The 20,000-nt window shown below is 42.1% G+C and overlaps 2 protein-coding genes across 8 annotated transcripts in view; one reads left to right on the top strand and one right to left on the bottom strand.

Annotated features, from left to right (window-relative positions):
• Positions 1-4,315, top strand: part of Hnrnpd (heterogeneous nuclear ribonucleoprotein D) — a 23,373-nt gene extending 19,058 nt beyond the window's left edge. For all 6 annotated transcript variants that reach the window (XR_004109349.1, XR_004109348.1, XM_031336918.1 and 3 more), the window contains one exon: positions 1-4,315. This exon is cut by the window's left edge and continues 1,219 nt beyond it. The gene's annotated coding sequence lies outside the window, so the exon portion shown is untranslated.
• Positions 4,316-9,382: 5,067 nt separating this feature from the next.
• LOC116067922 (vesicle-associated membrane protein 712-like) overlaps positions 9,383-20,000 on the bottom strand; it is a 45,995-nt gene continuing 35,377 nt past the window's right edge. For both annotated transcript variants that reach the window (XM_031336913.1, XM_031336914.1), the window contains one exon: positions 9,383-9,551. In XM_031336913.1, coding sequence (XP_031192773.1) covers positions 9,417-9,551 — 135 coding nt within the window. In that variant the 3' untranslated portion in view covers positions 9,383-9,416. The remainder of the gene's footprint in view (positions 9,552-20,000) is intronic.

Below are 20,000 nucleotides of genomic sequence, written 5' to 3'. Positions count from 1 at the left end.
TCAGATTCCTGAGTTTGTGGTAGTGAATTGTGTCTTAAGAATTTGACCTCCCCACAAGATACTTTAATGATAAAAGTCAGTGCTGTAAAGTTGAAAGTTTATGAGAGATACCTACAATGAGGGCTGCTGCCCATTTTAACAAGCATTGCAATACAAAAGTATGCCCATTTGTTTACATACTCCTGCCTTTGTATTACAGTGGCAGGTTTGTATACTTAAACTGGGAAAGCCTCAGATATATAATTACCTGGTCTATCATAGAAAGTTGTTATTCTGTGTCTAAATAAATCACTTGGTCAGTTGAATACATTAGCTAGTATTAGCTAGCATACTTTATTATGCTTGTTTTGCATAAATATCACACCAAAAACTTGCTTGAGTTAACATTGACAATTTGAGCCTAGTTCATGAGTTACTATCAGATTGGTCTTGATTCTGTAATAGGTCAAGTGTCTATAAACAGCTATGATGGTGGAGAGTAGAAAGTCACTGCACTCAGATTCAACATCCTGATTGGAAGTCATCACAGTGTGACTGTAAACATTTCACAAAGAATAGTAGATAAATAAGTTGGTTTTTATGTTAACTTTGTTTCCATTAAGTCACATTTAAAAACCTATCTTCACACCTATTTAAGTTAAATAACTGTTGACCTAGACATTTTTCTGGCCACTGATTTATTTCTTGAACTTTTGCCATTTGTATAAATCTTGTCAGCTTTTCTTGATTATGTATCTTCCAGTCTGAGCTAGTTCCCTTTTCAGGAATTCCCTTCATCTCAATTAGGTCCTTTGTCTCCTAAATCATTCGGCCTGTTTGGACAGGCCTAACATTGAGACCTTGGTGTCTTCAACACCATAGTTGTATCCCTAGGTAGGTTGGACAGAGAGGGAGTTTGTTAATTTGAATCTAGGTCTTACATGAAGTCTTTTAAGGATTTTTACCTTGTCACTAAACTTGTCTAGTCTAAGCACCCAGTGGCCTCTCTGTGTGAACTTAATCTTCAGTTCTAGGAAATGTGAATGAATTATGAACTAGTTCCTGCGATGGGTTTTCACATTCTTTTGTTATTTTTTTTTGATTGTTTTAGTTCTTTGTTATTGGTCACTAGCCCTAGGCAAAAACTTCCCTACTTCTAGTTTTTACAATTTAAAGACAAAATTCATCTTAGAATTTCTCTTTCCCAACTAAGTGTCTTTCCCACTAAGTATCTTAAGTGTACTCTTCATCTTTTTCTCCTCTGAGGCTTTTACTGATGGCATAATCCTGTACTCTCAACCCAAGGCTGACCTGGGCATCGGCAAAGACCCATCTTAGAACTCATGGAAAGCGATCTTACTTTACATCCTGTTGCTTCTACTTAAGTTTTCAGTGGATGTGAAGTGATCCTTTGCTTCCAATGAGTACTTTAAAATGAACCTCTAGATAGATATTTTTTATTCTCTGGTGAGGGTTACTGGAGTTTCCCACCCTGCCTGAAGGGTAAGTCAGGCTTGCAGTGTTCTCATCTCAAAGGGAAAAGAAGGCAGATGGATGTGTCCAGAGAGCACCATCACAGTTGCTTCAGAGACACTAGAATGGGCAAGTCTGGTGGCTGCTGGGAAGATCTGGTGGTCTTAGACTTGAAACCTATCCTTTCTTCATTACCCATATGTACCACTTACTCCAGTAAGGACTTTGTAGGGGTTTTGAGACCCCTCCTTGCTGACAAACACAGTTTTCTTAACATTTGCTCATAAACGTTGAAAGCTTATTTCCTCTTAAATCCTCCCACCCCACATTTAACGCCCTGGTACTTAGTAGAATTTCAGAAGAGTAGTGTTTGTGTGTGTGTGTGTGTGTGTGTGTGTGTGTGTGTGTGTGTGTGTGTGTGTAGAGAGGTTGATGAAAAGTTTGAGGAAAATCAGGTAAAATGTTGACAGCTCATTATCCTTTTAGAATTGTACTTCAGTATAGAAACGTTTGGTGGACTGTAGGGTAGCTTTGATTTTACTTCTGGGTAGACCTGCTAGTGATGCCAATCCTCAAGCAATGAGCTTTCTGTATCTTTGTTTACTAAGTATCCACTACCAGGTGAGTCATTTCTCTTCCTGGGGTTCTGTTTTCTCCTTTTAAGATCTTACTTAAACTTAATATGTGTGTAAGTTTGGCCTTTCGGTCTCTTCTTTGTGCACTGGGATGACAATTGCTTCATTACATGCTGTTCCCAAGTCAGAATTCAGTGTGTTGATTTGACATCTGTTTGTCCTGAATAAGTTCCAGTTACCAGGATTTACATCCTACACATTAGAAACTATTCGTGTGCTTTAATTCTTGGAGCTTTTTCCTTTAGTTTATACTACCTTCTATTTTGAGTATTGTGTTTAGGATGTTGAGGTATTAGGATTCTTGACAACCAGAAAAACTGTACCCACTATCTAGCACAGTATTTGTGTTGATCTAGAAATGTGTGCTTTTTTGATTTGGGGTTGTTTTAACCTACATTGTCAAACTATAGATCCATACATAACAGTGATAATGAGGTTTTTGTTGTTGTATTTTGTTTTTTTAAACCCAAGACAGGGTTTCTCTGTGTAGGCTGTCCTGGAACTTGTTCTGTAGACCAGGCTGGCCTTGAACTCACAGAGATCCTGTTTCTGCCTCCCCAGTGCTGGGATTAAATTTGCATGTTTTTTGTTTGCTTTTGTTTTTTGTTTTTAACCAAAATTTGGCAAGGCTGAAAATGGAATCATATATTCACTGCTGGCCACATTAAAGTTGTTAACAGTTGAGAAGTCTTGTCTGAATTTCCTTGGGTAAAAAGATTCTAGCCAGTTAAATACCCTGTTGTGCAAATTCAGTTTGTTGTTATAATTTGCTCTCAGTTACCTGTAATCTAGTAAGTTGGAAGGAGGTTAATTATAAAAAGAGGCCTGTAGACCATCTACAACTGCATCAGTTGTACAGCATTGTTGCCTGGGATTCTTTATTTCACATAAACTCCCAAGTGTTAGCTATGGTAATGGCTCTAGTGTGGAAGGAAAATATTCAAAAGATTGTTAGCATTCTAGTGAGTATACATGATGACAGCAGTGAGTGGGGGAAGAACAGCAAGTGGCCATGGTTAGGGGCTTACTGACCTTGTGGCTTTTAAGTTCTATAGGCAGTACACACTTCTGTATGCACCTTGATCCTTAATAGTTACTTGATTTACTGCATTGTGGATTAGCTGGCTGACTCTAATTGTCTTGTTACTATCTTGCTATTGAAGTCTTGAGTTGGGCTCATTATGCATTTACCCTGTTGACTTGAGCACCTTAGAGTCTCAAGGATGTCTGGTTGTGGCTTTATTGTAAACAGCCTTAGGTATAGAGGGGACTATGTCATTTAGGAAGGTGAAAGATGATACTTCCAAAGACCTTTGAAAATAGCATAAGGAGGGAAGCCCTGGGTTTATCCCCCAATTTAAGAAAGAATGCTTAACAATGTTTCAGAACTAGATTCTGTAGAAGGTGAGGGTGTTAGAACAGTCCAAATTTGTTATTGTAAACTTACAGTAGGAGGAATTTTAAAATATACAGATCGTCACTTCATTAACTTCACTGATACAGGTGGAAAATGATGTTGGCAACACTTCAGAGTTAATTTGTATATGTTTGTAATTTGATTGGTTGTATTCTGTTGCACTCTAGAATTTGAAGGCAAGGTTACCTTGGCTTTTTAATTTTTTTTTTTTTAAAACAAACTTCAAGAGATCTGTTAATACTAGTACCTGAATGTGGCATTTAACATGTCATGGAAACTGCTTTGAATAAATACTTGAGAAAAGGAATTAAATAATTGCTGTTTTTGTTGTATGAATGGGTGTGCTTATGCTGAGCTTAATTACATTTTTATAAAACAGGTATGAGACTGAAGTGGAATCCTTATTAAATGTGGAAAATGGCCTTTGAGTATTACAGTAGAGATTTAGCTAAAAGAGTAAATAAAACTTTGAAACAAATTTGTTGTAAATTGCTTCTACAATCATTGATCTATAAAGCATGCTATTGCCAAGTTTTATGTATTAAGACCTATTAGCATGTCCTTTTTAGTACTTGGTTGACTTCATTTTAAATTATAAGATGTCTCTGTACCGTTTAACATTTCCAGGACTTATTCTTTCCAGGCAAATTCCATTGGGACTGTTTCCATTGTAGAAGCTTCCTTATAGATTCTTCAAATGAAGCTTACAGTGCGCTTTCATGGGGTTTTAATTTGCATTAAATTTTATTTTCTGAAAGATCATTTATGTTTATAATGTAGTGCTTTGTCTTACAATTAAACTCTTCAGCACTCATGCATTCTTTTTGCACTGTCTTTTTTTTTTCCTCAGTGAAGCTGTTCTCTTGGATGAATATCTTTAAATAGAGATCTTGTGTTTAGTTGAGAAGGTAAGAGAACTGGAATGGTTGATCATCACATAAGAACTTGAAATGATGGTTCCTTCGAAAATTTAGAGTCTATACACAAGTACTCAAAAAACTTTATTACACATTGAAGAATCAATGAGTTTGATAGGGCTATTTCAGCTTTCCCCAGAATGTTCATGAGGAAGGCTGTGGGGGTAGCAAGATTCTGTATGGAGGTGTTTGCTCTTTGGCTGGTGCATGTTGTCATTAGGTCACTGTTATTTTCAGAAAGCAGTACATTTAATTAGATGCTTAATGGCAGCAGCATTGACCAAGAAAAGTCTTCTTAGTAGAGGTAAGTCCAGGAAACAAAGGGCACTTCCATTTCCTTTTTCTTTTTGAAATAAGGTCTTGCTTGCTATGTATTCCTAGCTGCCATGGAATTCATAATGTAGACAAGCTGTCCTAATGTCATTGTATTCTGCCTCTTCCTCTCCCAAGCATTGGAATTGTAGGTTTATACCATTACATTAGCTCACCTTGTTTAGAGAATGTGGGTTATACTTAGTGTTCAGGTCTTGCCAAGGAACTTTGTGGGTCTTAACGAATGACCTGTTTGAAACTAGCCTTTTTGCTAAAAAGAAAAAGGCAAAATTAGGTTTTACCGTAATTCACAAGAGCCTTATGAGTTTTGAGCATGTTGAATTGAGGGTTAGCTTTTGTTGAGTGAATTGTGAAGCTTGCAGTTTAATACATTGCATGGGAATTGTGTGCAAGACCTACTGTTTGCATACTGATACTGAGTAAATTAAACTCTAAACATCCAATTTTCCAGCTATAAAATTATAGGAGCTTCGCCTATGGACATAATTGAGGCATACTTAATTGCTTCAAAATTAGCACTTCCCTGCCTCACCATGATAATACACAGCCCAGAATGTGGCAGTGTCTTTGGAGGTGGAACCCAGGTGCCTGTTAAGATCTCTGAATCTAGCCTGATGGTGGTATGTTCCTTTAATCAAGTGGTTCTCAACCTTCCTAATGCTGCAACCTGTATTCCCTCATGCCACGGTGACCCCCCAACCATACAATTATTTTTGTTGCTACTTCATAACTAATTTTGGTAGTGTTATGAATCATAATGTAAATATATGATATGTAACCCCTGTGAAGGGGCTGTTTGATGCCTAAAGGGGTCATGACCTCAGGTTGAGAACCACTTTCCCATTGTGGGAGGCAGAGGTAGACAACCTGAGTTCAAGTCTTGTCAGGGCCTCATTTTAAAACAACTCCTTCAAGATTTCTGACTATAATGCTGAGGCTTGGGAACCAATCTTCACATTTGTTACTGTGCATGTATCTGTGAAGTTTATAAGTGAGAAAGCTGATGTTAAATGTCTCCGCTGGGCACAAAATAGAGGAATATGATGTGGTACAGTGAGCATTGTCAGAAGAGGACAAATGCCCTGGGCACTCTGAAGGAGCCCTGCCTTTGTTGCTGTAGGTCTGGGATTCCCTGAGTTACAGACTGCTGCCAGAGAAGTCTTGTATTGGTGCTGTAGGTCTGGGATTCCCTGAGTTACAGACTGCTGCCAGAGAAGTCTTGTATTGGTGCTGATTGATTGAACTGGAAAGAAGAGCTAAAGGGAAGAGTTCATGATTTTTATAATTTCAGATTACTGGATAGCTAAATTCTATGTGCTGAAACTAGGAATAAAGTCAAATCAAGCAGGTTTGTGAAGAAAGGAAGGAAATATAGTTGAATTAGGGAATTTAAAACGAGGCATTTGCATGATATCCAAGTGGCTGTAGTTAGTGGGAGTTGAAAAGCTGGTATTCAGAGGGTAGAGCTAGAGAGGGCAATAGGAGAGTGAAGACAAGCACCCAGGGGAATCCGAAAGAAAGCAAGCTTAAAGCTGGGCTGTGTTGTAGACTGAATGACTGCATGATTGTGTTTCACATGACCCACTATCCCTCTTTTTTGGTTTCCTTTGTCTTACTAGTTCAGTGGTCTCTGTGACAACTTCAGCTTCTGTCATCTAGGGTGGACGATGGAAATTGTCTTGGAGTTGTTGGGAAGATTGAGTCAAATTGCTAGCACATTGTGCACTAAATGATTTGTCACTGCTGATACAAATGGACCTTGTAGGATCCAGGTCCCAGCTCCTTTGTAACTCATGACATCTAGTGGCTTATGACTGTCTTGGCCATTGCTTGAATTTATTCTCTGCTGTGTAGTATGCTACTTACAGAGATGCTGTTTGAGCATGTTTGGTGTCATTCATTACTATTCCTACTTTCCTTAGGATTAAGGAGATCCTAATGTGAGCTTTTCTTAGGAGTACAGCCACTCGTATGCACAGACCTCGTTCTGTACTAACATGAGGTCTCTGGTAATGTGTTCAAGCTGCTTGGTGTGGAGCAGGGTACAGTCAGTCTGAGACCTAAATGAACAAGGTCTGGAATGCCCTGATACTTAACTTCTTCCTGCTAAGGTTTCTTGTGGCAGCCTAAGCACAAAAAACAGTAAGGACTCATTTCTAAACAGTGCTTTCTTTCCTCCAGATTTCTTCAACTTGGGCATTGACATTATCTTGAAAAGCCCTTAAATTCTGCTTGATTGTAAAAGAAAAGAAGCATCAAGGCCCCTTCAGCCTGGATTCAGGGCAGCAACCTTTGCTTTAACTGTGCTATGTAATGGAGAGGAGCTTAAAAACTCAAAATTCAAGACTGCGGCTATGTGGCTCAGGGATAGCATTTACTTAGTATATGCAAGGTCTTGGGTTTGACCCCTAATTCCCATTTCCTTCAAGTCACTGTTCTTTGAGGCTTTGGCTCTTGGCTTTCTAATATGTAAAATGAGGGAACTAGGTTAGACGAAGCTGAAGTGCTTACCTTTCTAATAATTATGCTAATGTGTACTATTGGAATATACTTGCTGTAGCCGGGTAGTGGTGGCACATACCTTTAATCCCAGCACTCAGGAGGCAGAGGCAGGTGGATTTCTGAGTTCGAGGCCAGCCTGGTCTACAGAGTTGAGTTCCAGGACAGTTGAGTTTCAGGACAGAGTTGAGTTCTGGGCTACCCAGAGAAACCTTGTCTCGAAAAACCACTTTGCCATTAGGCAGGTTTTGTATGGCTTCAGAAGTAATGTTAGTAAGATATGTGATAGTTTTTCTTTCACCTAAAAACAATGTGCCAGACAACAAACTGTACTGATGGTCCTATCTGACCCACAACTCAGGCATCAGACAGTACACTCATAATTGAAATGGATCCTGTGGCTGTATACTAGTGAGTACTTGATTCAGGAAATACCAGCTTTGAAGCTGTGTGAAGCTTAAGGATGTCTTTATGTCAGCCTTCTCCTCATCTAAAATAAAAATCTACCTAAGTGCTTTTATGTGTCTACCAGTGACCTATACTCTTCGCCTTAGGCTACTATACATAAAAGTTCTTTATTAGCGTCACAGTACAGTGTAGTGATGTGCTACACCACTGAGCCATTAGTATATTGTATGAGGCACTATTGAGTCAGCCTTTTTCTCTGGGTATATAAGCTTCCGAGGATCACATATTGTGAATGTATGTGTGTTTTTAGTTGGAGGGATAAGGTGGGTGTTGGAAGTGCTGGTCATCACCACAGGTCTCTAAAGCATCATCCGTCCTGCCCCCCTCTTAGTCACTTTCCATTTGCATTTTTTTTTTTTTTTTTTTTTTTTTTTTTTGTCTATATAGCCCTGGCTGGTGTGGAACCCAATGTGTGGGTCCTAGTGTGTGGGCAGGCTGGCCTCAAGCTCAGAGAGTGCCTGCCTCTTCTTCCTAAGTGTTAGGACTAAGGGAAGAACATCATGCCTAGATTACTTTTCTATTTTCTTTTTTTCATTTTCTTTGAGACATTATGTAGCTCAGGCGGACACCCTGCCTCCCCCCAACCCAAATCTGCCCTAGACTTCCAAAAGCTGTACTTAGTCCATGCATGAAACGAAATGATTTTTCAAACATTTAAGACCTTGAGTGAGTGAGATGGCTCACTGGGGACAGGTGCTTGCTGCCAAGTTTGATGAACTGAGTTCAACCCCTGGAATGGACGTGGGAGATGAGAAGCAGCTCTCATAAAGCTATTCCTTGACCTCCACAGACACACTAGCATATGCATACATACACGGATACACAGTGGACAAATGTTACAGGGAAAAGACCTTAGTTGCCATGTGGAGAACACTACTCAAGCCCCGTTAGTAACTGCAGAGTAGAGTGAGATTGTGACAAGTCTCAGTGACTTGAAGTTGCTGGACTGTTGGGAAATAAGATAGGACAAGGTCTGTAAACTTTAAGAGACGTTAGTTTTTTGATTCTTACACAATGTTTCTAAGGATATTTTAAGGTTAACTGGGTTTCTGTATAATTATCAATAAATGGCATTAACTCAGTAACCCACTATTAGTAAGATTTAGATGACATTTACTTTGTAGAAAACATGCGTATTCACTTAGTATCAGCTCTAGGTGAGGAACAGGGCATAGTGTAATTTGTCCGGAGACGCATACAAACAGCTGAGTTGAGCTTCAGTAGTATAATTTGTGCTTTTTAAAATTTCTACATTTTGAAACAAGTTCTCACACTGTAAGCAAGCCCAGGTTTGCCCTGGAAAACACTATGTAAATTAGGGTAGCCTTGAACTTACAGCAGCCCTGCTTCAGCTTTGGGGTAGAGTGCAGTCCCTCCAGTGGGATTGCAGGCATGAGTCACCATGCTGTTTGCCTCTTGTTCTGAGCTAGGCGGTCCCAGATCTGCCCACCTGAGCCTCCCGAGTGACAAGGGGAAGGTGCACACCAGCGCTCAGCCTTCCAGGTTGAGGGATGTCACAGAGGAATCACAACAGGAGCACAGCAGTGTTGGGAGAGTCAAGGCACAGAGACAGAAGTCAGAAGATGCCGAAGGGCCAGGAAAAGCTCCGCCCTGTTCCCCCCCCCACCACCACCACCAAGTGAGCTCACAGTTATTGGGTGCAGGGCTCTGTAACTCCATGTAACACTTTATTGGTCAGGTGGGGATTATGTGAGTACTTAAGAGGATGATAATGATTGACAGGGGAATGGCAAGGGTGGTAATTACAATCTTGAAGCACTTCCACCATGTCCTCTTGGGAATCTTTCTGGTGGTCTCAAATTCTTCAGCCTGAAATAAAAAACACTTAGAAGTTTCTGTTCAGTTCTAAACTTAATGGCACACTCAAATATTGATAAAAGCCATTTGAAAGAATAGATTTAGTTAAGTTTTAACCAATTCCAAAAAGTCAGTGGGACCCAGTAGCTTTGGAAGAAGTGCTACTGTTCCGGGGTCTGTGCTAAGCCAGGACTTTATCAGCGTTGGGAACTTGAACATATCTTCCCATCTTCATTTCTTTGTGGTTTTACTGTATTGTTATTTAATTACCATGTACCAAGAATCCTACATCTTGATTTAAGTTCTACCACTGTTCTGTTCTAGACACCTTTCAATTCTTTGAAAGATTTATGTGCCTGTGCGTGGAATTCCTGGAGCTGAAGTTATAGGTAGTTCTGGGAACCCAACTTGGGTCCTCTGGAAGAGCTACAAGCATGCTTAATGGCTGAGCCATCTCTCTAGACCCTTGTTTCCCATTCTTTATTTTCTAGTTAATCAGTAAGTAAATGTCATATGATGTTTGTCTTGGCTAGGTTTCTATTGCTGTGAAGATGGCATGACCAAGATAACTCTTATAAAAGAAACATTTAATTGGGGCTGGTTTATAGTTCAGAGGTTCAGTCCATTATCATCAAGGCAGGAAGCGTGGCAGCATGCAGGCCGATATGGTGCTGGAGAAGGAGATGAGAGTTTTACATCTTAATCTAAGGCAGCTAGCAGAAAAACTGTCTTCCCTACTGGATGAAGCTTGAGCACTACAGGCCCTCACAGCCTGCCCACACAGAGACACACTTCCTCCAATGCCACATCTATTCCAGCAAGGTCATACCTCCTAATAATGCCCACCTCCTGCAGTCCAAGCATATTCAAACCCCCACAATGTAAGAGAAGAGAACCAGGGCATACATTCTTGCCTGTTTTGTTACATTTTATATTCTCAATGTGAAACAATGCATAACATTCAGTAAGACAAGTATTTATTGAATTGATGACACATTAAACAAGGAAAATAACTTCTACAGAGCCACAAACTGTGAGGATTAACTGAGGAAGTGAACTGAGCACATTAAGATGGCTGCCTTAGGAGAAATTTGATACTAGCAATTTCCATGGATAACTAGGTATTGTTGGGCTTGAGTCTGCAATGTCTTCCACACACTCATGTTTGAACAGTTGTTCCTCAGCCAGTAGTATCACTTTGGGAGCCTGGGTGTCTTGGGAGGTGGCACTAGCTTCAGGAAGGTTGTGAGAGCATACTACTAGCATATGGTACTGAAATGAACCATGAATATACCACCTTCCTGACCTGAAACCCTTCTAAAGCTGTGAGCCAAAACTAAACCTCTCCTTGTTTCTCTCAGGTAATGTGGTCAGAGAGACCTAGAAATACAGATGTGTGTTACGCACAGTGCTTTATCATTCAAGTATGGCATATAAATACAGATTTATTTAATGTGGATGAGTGTTTTGCCTGCATGTCCCTCTGTGTACCATATAAGTGCAATGCCTTTGGAGGTCAGAAGAGGACATCCCTGGAACTGGAGCTATAGTGGTTGAAAGCTGCCATGTGGTGCCCAGAAGTGAACCTGAGTCCTTTGGAAGAACAGCCAGTGTTCTTATCCTTGCAGCCATGCCTCTAGCCCTGGCCTAACCGGGCTCTTTTTTTTTTTTTTTAGTAAGATTTATTTATTGTGGGCTGGTAACCCCTGTGACTAGGCTCTTTAGTTACTTTTGTCTAAATGTTTTCTTTTAGATATATTTTGTGCATGTGCATGTTTTACCTTCATGGATATATGTTTACCATATACAGGCTCTGGCCCTCAGAGGTCAAAAAGAAGGTGGCAGATGCCCTAGAACTGAAGTTACACATAGTTTTGAGCTAACACTTGGGTGCTGGGAACCAAGCCCAGTTTGTCTGCAAGATCAACTAATACTCAACTACTGAGTCATCTCTCCAGCCTCAGCCTCTTATTTCTAAGGTAAGAGGAATTATGAGAGCCCAGACACTAGTGTTATTTGTAAGGATCTGCTATGAGGATGCCAGGTGACTAGTACATTTGTCAGTATAGTAGAATGTATTGGGTGTTAAGATCTAAGTTTTGCCGGGCAGTGGTGGCACACGCCTTTAATCCTGGCACTTGGGAGGCAGAGTCAGGCGAATTTCTGAGTTTGAGGCCAGTCTGGTCTACAAAGTGAGTTCCAGGACAGCCAGGACTATACAGAGAGAGAAACCCTGTTTCGAAATATATATATATATATATATATATATATATATATATATATATATATATATATATATATGGTACTTCAAATGTGTTTTTGTCTTAGGGTTTTATTGCTGTGAAGAGACACCATGACCAAGGCAACTCTTATAAAGGCAAACATTTAATTGGGGCTGGCTTACAGTTTCAGAGGTTCAGTCCATTATCATCATGGTGGTATGCTGGCAGACATGGTGCTGGAGAAGGAGCTGAGAGTTCTTGATCTGAAGGCAGCAGGAAGATACTATGTACCACATTGGGCATAGCTGGAGCATAGGAGACCTTGAAGTACACCCACCGCAGTAACACACTTCCTCCAACAAGGCCATACCTTCTAATAGTGCCACTCCCTGAGTCAAGCATTGAAACACATGAGTCTCTGGGAGCCATTCAAACCACCACACTTGATAAACTCCTAAGTATTCCTGTTTTATAGTGGTGAAGCAAATGAGGCAGGCATTTTAGTTAAGATTTTAAAGTGAGTGATGGGGCTAGAGTTGAAATACATAACTGAATGATTCCATAAGTCAGGAAAACAGTAACATTTAACTAGATTCTGCATTCTCTGCCCTCCCTCTTTCCTCTCTCCCTTCCTTGCTTTCCCCCTCCCTCCCTTCCTTTCCTCCTTCTTTCTTCTCCCCCTGCCACGCCCTCCTCCCCCAAGATTTCTCTGTGTCCTGAAACTCTCTATATAGATCGGGCTAGCCTTGAACTCACAGAGATGCTCTTGCCTCTGCTTCCTGAGTGTTGGGATTAAAGATGTGTGGCATTACCGCCAAGCTGGTAGTTTGCTAATTCATTGACTGAACATATGTGGTTTGAAACCTAGATTCTACAACCTGTATAAGCCAGGCCAGCCTGGCAGGCCCTTTGCATCCCTGGGGCTTTCAGAGGTCAGTCACTTCAGGTTTGTTGAGTGTTTTGTGGAGTCTTGAGCTCCTCAGGCTTGAGCTTATTTCTTAGGGGTAATTCTTTTTATTTGTTTTGTATGATGCCATATCTGTCATATATAAAGTAGTGGTTCTCAACTGGGAGGCGATTTTTGCTGTCCAGAAAACAACTGGCAATTTCTAGAAACACTTTTGAATTGTTACGACTAGGGGGAATATGACCAGCTTCTAGCACAGAGAAGCCAGGGATGCTGATAAAAATCTTATGGTGCAAACGTCTCTCAACAAATATCCAACGCCAAGTATCTCGAGGTTGTGGAAGCACAGCCTAGGATGGTGTCTGCCATACAGTAGGCTTGGTAGACTGTAGAATGGCCTAATCCAGCTATTTGTTCTCTCCTGGGTCTGTTTCCTGTGCTCTTCTGCAGAGCACTGACCATCCTCATTTCTCCTGTTGTCAGCCACGATCAAGAGCTCACCTCTAAGCGCTGTATCTCCTTCCTGAAGTCTGTCTCTCTAGGCAAGTGGAGTGTTGTCAGTGTGTCCTGAGCCACTGGCTGTGTTGACTTTAAGGTCTGGTTTTTAGAGCTACCCACTGTTACTCTGTACCTAATATCCATGTTGTTGTTAGTTTTTTACCCATTCTCCATTAATCTATGTCCAGAGACTCCAAAGAAATAAAATGTCCCCTTTTATCTGTCATTCAGGTGTTAGCTCGTTTTGCTTTAGCCTAACTTCAACTGTCCTTTAACTATTTTATTTGTATTTATGAGCTCACATGTATACATGCCTGTGTGCTTTCCTGCTCTGTGGGTTCCAGAGATCGACTTAACTTGTCATGCATAGTGGGGATATGGTTACTGCTCGAGTTATCTCACTGGCGCATTAACAGTCTTTTGACCTACCCCAATCTGGTTTTGCTGGCTAATTTGTTATACATTTTTATTTTTTATTTTTGTTGTTGCTGTTATTAAGACAGGAGTATGTAGCTCCAGCTGGCCTAGACCTCACTATGTAGTTCTAGATAGCCTCAAACTTACAGAGATTGGTCTGCCTCTTTCTCCCAAGTGCTAGGATTAAAGGTGTGCACTACCATGTCTGACTCGGTTTGAATCTTGAATCCTTACTTTACCAGTGTCCTGAGAATGTTCCTCATCTAATTAAATGGTGGGCCTTGCTGGGCAGTGGTGGTGCATGCCTTTAATCCCAGCACTTGGGAGGCAGAGACAGGCAGATTTCTTGAGTTCAAGGCCATCCTGGTCTACAGAGTGAGTTCTAGAGTGAGTTCTGAGACAGAGAAACCCTGTCTCAAAAAAATCAAAAAACAAAACAACAACAACAAAAAGATGGGCCTTTTGTTTTCTTGAGATTGTCTGTCTCTCTGTCCCTTCCTAATGGTGGACACTATCTCCACAGAACTCCAGGAAACAGAGCGACAGGGTGGGCTTCTGACAATCACACTGAGAAACACCTTACAGTGAGTTGGTCAGAATAGAAATCTAGTTTGGGAATCACTTTCCGTGAGAATTTTGAGAGTATATTCTAACTCTCTTTAGTTCTAGTATCACTAATGAAAATAGGATCCCATTCTAATTACTAAGTCTTTGGCTTTGCTTCTTTCTGCCTCTTAAAAGCCTTTAGATTTAGAATCTTATTTCCTTTCCCCACCTCCCAAGTGCTTTCTTTAATATCTTACGATTTGTGTTCCTGCTTTGCTAAAGTGAAGACTGGAAAGTCAGTATGAGTGAATGAGTTCTGTCATTAGTGGGATTCACTGGACCGGACCTGGTGTGGACCAGATTATGTCACAGGTGGTGTCTGCCCATCTCCTCCTTGGTTAATCAGTTTTCTGAGAGAAATCCTTTTGTCTCCTGCTTGGATGAAACCAAGGCAGACATGTTCTGGAGAATTCACTTGATTCTTTTTTTTTTTTTTAAATTTATTTATTCTATGTATATGAGTACACAGTAGCTGTCTTCAGACATCCCAGAAGAGGGCACCAGATCTCATTACAGATGGTTGTGAGCCACCATGTGTTTGCTGGGATTCGAACTCATGAAAGAGCAGTCGGCGCTCTTAACTGCTGAGCCATCTCTCCAGCCCCCTTCACTTGATTCTTGCCTCACTTCATCTAACATTCAGTTACTCTGTTTCAGCCACACTTGGTACCTGAACTTAGGACTTCTCTGGTCTGCTGTCTTTAGAGCCAGTTTCTTATCCTCTGTTGGGGAAGCAGTTGCCTGATAAGCTAGGGAGGCTCTGTCTAAGATGTTTCTAAAGCCTCTCGGTTCTTGTTTCCAGATGTTCCCGCACACATTTGCTTTTACAAGTACCACTTTATGATCTGTCCTGAGGATCCACTGCTCGGATCAATATACATGTTACTATCTCTTCTCTTGCTATAGGCTTTTGTTTCACCATCTTCTCCTTTACTGAGGCCACTACTCATGCATTTTTTAGATCTAAAAGTGCTGTTGATTCTCACCTACTCTTGTTTTTAGTCCTAGTGGTTTATTTACGTTCACGTTATTGCTTTACCTGTTTTATGGTGGAGTTTGTATTTGAGGGGATGCCTGAAGGAGACAACATGTAACCTACTAATGTGTGCGCTGTATTTATTTGCAAGGAAACTGACCATTTATTGGCCTGCTTTTTGTTAAAACAAATATGGGACTAAGGAAGTGGCTCAGCAATAAAAAGACTGTCAAGCAAACACAAGGATCTAAATTCCGATTCTTAGCAGTTACATAAGAGCTGGATTTAGTAGCATTTGTCTGTAACCCTAGCCCTGGGGGTGTGGGGACATGCTGCTCCTTCAGGCTTGCAGATCAGCTAGCCTAACCAAAAAGTAACTCTTGGTTCAATGAGAGACCTTGTCTTAAAAAAGAAAAAAAAAGGGTGGAAGGCAATTGAGTAGGACATGTGGTGTCTATCTCTGGTCTCTACATGTCCCCCCCACCCCCACATGTATGCCTGTGGATGTGCACATGCATGCACACCTGCAATAGCTGGTTTTTTTTTTGTTTGTTTTTGTTTTGTTTTGTTTTGTTTTTTTTTTAATAGCTAGGAGTGGTGCTGTATGCCTTTAATCCTACCACTCAGGAGTAAGAAGCAGGTGGTGCTCAGTGAGTTCAAGACCAGCCTGGTCTACAAATTGAGTTCCAGGTCAGCTAGGGCCACAAAATAATCTGTTCTTAAAAGGATTGTTTTCATTTTATTTGTGTATATAAGTATTTGCATGTCTGGCATGCTTGCCATAATAGTGGGGTCAGGTCCCCTGGAACTGGATTTACAGATGGTTGTGAGCCACCATATGGGTGCTGAGAACCAAACCTGAATCCTCTGCAGGAGCCACAACTGCTCTTACCTGCTAACCTGCCTCTAGCCCCTTAAGTCTTTTATTTAAAGGACATTCAATGGAGTCTTTACAGAAAGACAGGTGAGAAGAGACAAAGCTAGGATAGGCAGAAAAGCAGGACTCAGTGAGAGTAAGTCTGTGCTCTCCAGTGTGATCATGAAGTATGCTGGTCCAGCTTCATCTGTTAGCTGGACAGGATGTGCAAATGCGTACAGTTCCAGTCCCTTGGGGCTGAGGTAGAAGCGTGACGCAGAGTCAGACCGGTTCCCATAGTGAGCTTCGGTCTTTAAAGTGTCTCTACAATACTAAAAAGAGGATACTCTTTCCTGCAGTGAAGGTGTACTGCAGACATGAGGTTGGGATTTGCAAGGTGAAATAACATCTCTGGAAAAAAAATGCCTTTTCTGCCATTGTTTCCTGGGATTTAGGTATCAATCACCTCTTTTGCTACAGAATGGATAATCATCTATTAAGTCCACCATTGATACGGTGGACTAAGTCTCCCGTAATCTTGCCTAGTAATCTCACTTAGAAATGCTAGATAAAATAATAAACTTTTTTTTACATGACTGGAGAGCTCAGCATAGGAAGAGGAGCTAGAATGTGAAAACTCATACTGCTGCTGCTCTGACTCAGGGGAGAACGGAGACCCCCTTCCCAGGAGTGACTCGGGGGAGAATGGAGACCCTCTTCCCAGGAGTGACTCGGGAGGATGGAGACCCCCTTCCCAGGAGTGACTCTGGAGAATGGAGACCCCCTTCCCAGGAGTGACTCGGGAGGATGGAGACCCTCTTCCCAGGAGTGACTCGGGAGGATTGAGGTCTCCTTCCCTTTTGTTAGCAAGGTTCTAAGCACTGAGTTCACCTTGGCTTGCTTTCTTCCCTCACTAACATGGTTTTAGCTGGGTTTTTTTGTTTGTTTGTTTTTCGAGACAGGGTTTCTCTGTGTAGCCCTGGCTGTCCTGGAACTCACTCTGTAGACCAGGCTGACCTCGAACTCAGAAATCTGCCTGTCTCTGCTTCCCAAGTGCTGGAATTAAAGGGCATGCACCACCACTGCCCAGCTTGGTTTTAGCTGTTCTAACACTGCTAAATACTGTATTCAATATTCACTTCAAGTGTCTGACTTCAAGTAGGTGTTTGGTTTGGCCACTTTATATATTTCTCTATCTCTCTGAAGCTCAGGCTTTCCATCTGCAATCATGGTCACCTACTTGAAATACTTCCTTTAGGGTTTCTTTTGGTGCAGATTCTAAGACCTAGCCTCTGACATTTCCTGACTAGGGTATGGGTCTCTTCTGCCACACAGAACTATTGCTGGCAAGAGTCCTCCAACCTCGAACTCCATCTCTCAGGCTCCTCTCTCTGACAGAAGTTGTACATTTACAGAAAGTCGTGAAACTAGCTCTTACTAGCTAAAGGTGAGTAAAGCCATGCTCCCGCTTTGGGCTAAAGTGCTTAATAAAAAGAGATGCGCCCTCTAGCTGCCATTTGTGTCCCCTTGTGTATAGGTCTTGTCTTAGCTGGTCTCCCGGAGACCCCCTGAATACGAACTCTGGTCCCCTGTGAGGATACATTTCCACTCAGACAAGATGAAAGAAATGATAACGAACCAGGAAAAACTGCCAAACTGCAGCCATTAGTGCACACTGGTGGGAAAGGAACTGTTTGCAGAGCAGCCAGAGCAGATGGTAAAAACTGCCCTTCTCCAAGAAGAAGTTAGGGGTAAACAATAACTCTCATATTGAAGAGGTGAACATGTTTACAAAACAAGGGACAGTTTAACAACCCCCAAGTTCAGGTGTCTCTGGCCACGCTGAGACAAAGCAGCAGACAGACAGACAGGCTTCCCAGCATCCTTTCTTGGTGCATGTAGTTTGAGTTTAAGGAGACTGGCTGAAGCTCTGCCCAAACAATCTGTGGATGGAAAAGCACTACTGACTCCTGGAGAGGAGGAAGGTGAAGTTCCAGATCTGGTGGAGAATTTTGATAAGGCTTCTAAGAATGAGGCAAACTGAATTAAGGCAACTTCTGAAGAAGGTGACACTTGCAGAAGTCAAAGAAGCTGCTGTTTTACATCATGACTGCTTTTAAAATTCGTTTGTTTAATGGGCCTGATAAAATCTAATATTGTAAACCCCAAGCCCCCTGCATACTGCAGCTCTTTTCTGTTTTAGCTTGTACCTAATTCATTTTTTGTAGCAGGTTAAGCTGAAGCAGCCTGGGAATAAAGTTTGGAAAAGGTTAATAAGAAGCTTTGCCTAGTTAAAAAACACAGGTGCCTTTTCTGCTCGCTGTTGAACAAACTGCTCTATGAAAGTGAAAGGTTCTTCTTTGTCATTGAGGCTCCACTTCCCCTCCTGGCCTTTGACAAGCCTGCAGTCATACCCAGTGGGTCCTGAGCAAGGCCAGAAACTCCTGGGCTGGAGACCTTAGCTGGTGAGTGAGTGATGCAGGGACAGACTCCAGGGAGGCAGCTTCAGTGAGACAGCTCAGTTAAGGAGGGCAGAGGCTATTTAAGTCTTTGTGTGTAGGGGGGGTGAGTGAACATCATTGGCCGGGGTCAGGATGCCTCATTTGTATAAGGTGGGATTACAGGTGCTGGTCACATGATCTTATAAGGTGAGAGGAAGTTTAGCCTAGCTACTGGGCTATGTGACCTCCATTGGTGAGACAAAGGTGGGGGTACAGGGTTATGTACTCTGGGACATGCAGGCCCAGGGCAGGGTCCAGGGAGAGTACCTACTCCTGAGGATTACAAGATTTCTGAGGTTTGAACCTGATTCAATTCCACTATTGCTCCAGCTGCTCTCCACAGCTCCATGGATTCCCCAGCCCCACAGTTCTTAGGCACAAGGTACACTGTTAGTGTAACAGAAGGTAAAGAGCCTCCACTGACCACGCTGATCACAAAGAGCTTCCCTTTGATACTCAAACAACAAAAGCAAGTCTGTGGACTTAGACCACTAGAGGTTCCGAGGCACACTGCTAGGCTAGCTGCTGGCTCTCTAACACTGAAGTGGCTGAGACGGCAGGACCTGGACGGATGGTTCAGTGGTTTAGAGCACACACTGTCCTTGTAGAGGACCTAAGCTTAGATCCCAGCACCCATAGCAGGCAGCACACAACTACCTGCAAGTCCACGGTTATCTGACACCTTCTGGCCTCCTTGGGTACCTGCACTCATGACCACAGACCACACACAACACATAATTAAGAACAAACCATTTTAAAAGATGAGCTGTACTCATTACAAAACTCTAACAGCACCAGGATCAGAGGTGAGGAAGACATAACATCTGTCCCAATACCTGGAGTAACTGGGACCAGTGGGACCAGGCACACAGGAACTCTGCCAGCTCAGTGGCTCAGGTTCCTTCCTGTCCCACAACACCCAGAGGAAGCTCCACTCCCAGACACTCTGACACACCCAGGATCAGAGGTGAGCAGGAACCAACATCTGTCCCAACACCGAGAGTAACTGGAACCAGCAGGACCCAGGTACACAGGAACTCCACCAGCCCAGTAGCTCAGTTTTCTTGGGGTCTGTCTGAGCTGGTGCCCTGAGCAGACCTTGGGCGCAAGCTCCGCGGCCAGTCCCATAACACCCAGAGGAAGCTCCACTCCCAGATGCTCTAACAAGCCTAGGGTCATAGGATCTCAGAATTACAGGATCACAGACATAGCTTGACTCTGAGGAGTTCTGACACAAACAGGAACATAGGAAGGACAGGCTACAGTCAGATTTAACAAGGGCAGATAACACTAGAGATAACCAAATGGCGAAGACCCAAGCATAAGAACATAAGCAACACAAACCAAGGTTACTTGGCATCATCAGAACCCAATTCTTCCACCATTGCAAGTCCTGGATACACCATCATGCCGGAAAAGCAAGATTCAGATATAAAATCACTTATCATGATGATGATACAGGACTTTAAGAAAGACAT

Source organism: Mastomys coucha, unplaced genomic scaffold (genome assembly GCF_008632895.1).
Source record: "Mastomys coucha isolate ucsf_1 unplaced genomic scaffold, UCSF_Mcou_1 pScaffold22, whole genome shotgun sequence".
NCBI classification, from domain to species: domain Eukaryota; kingdom Metazoa; phylum Chordata; class Mammalia; order Rodentia; family Muridae; genus Mastomys; species Mastomys coucha.
Note: the sequence above shows the minus strand (reverse complement) of the source record. Positions and strands in the feature narration are given on the sequence as shown.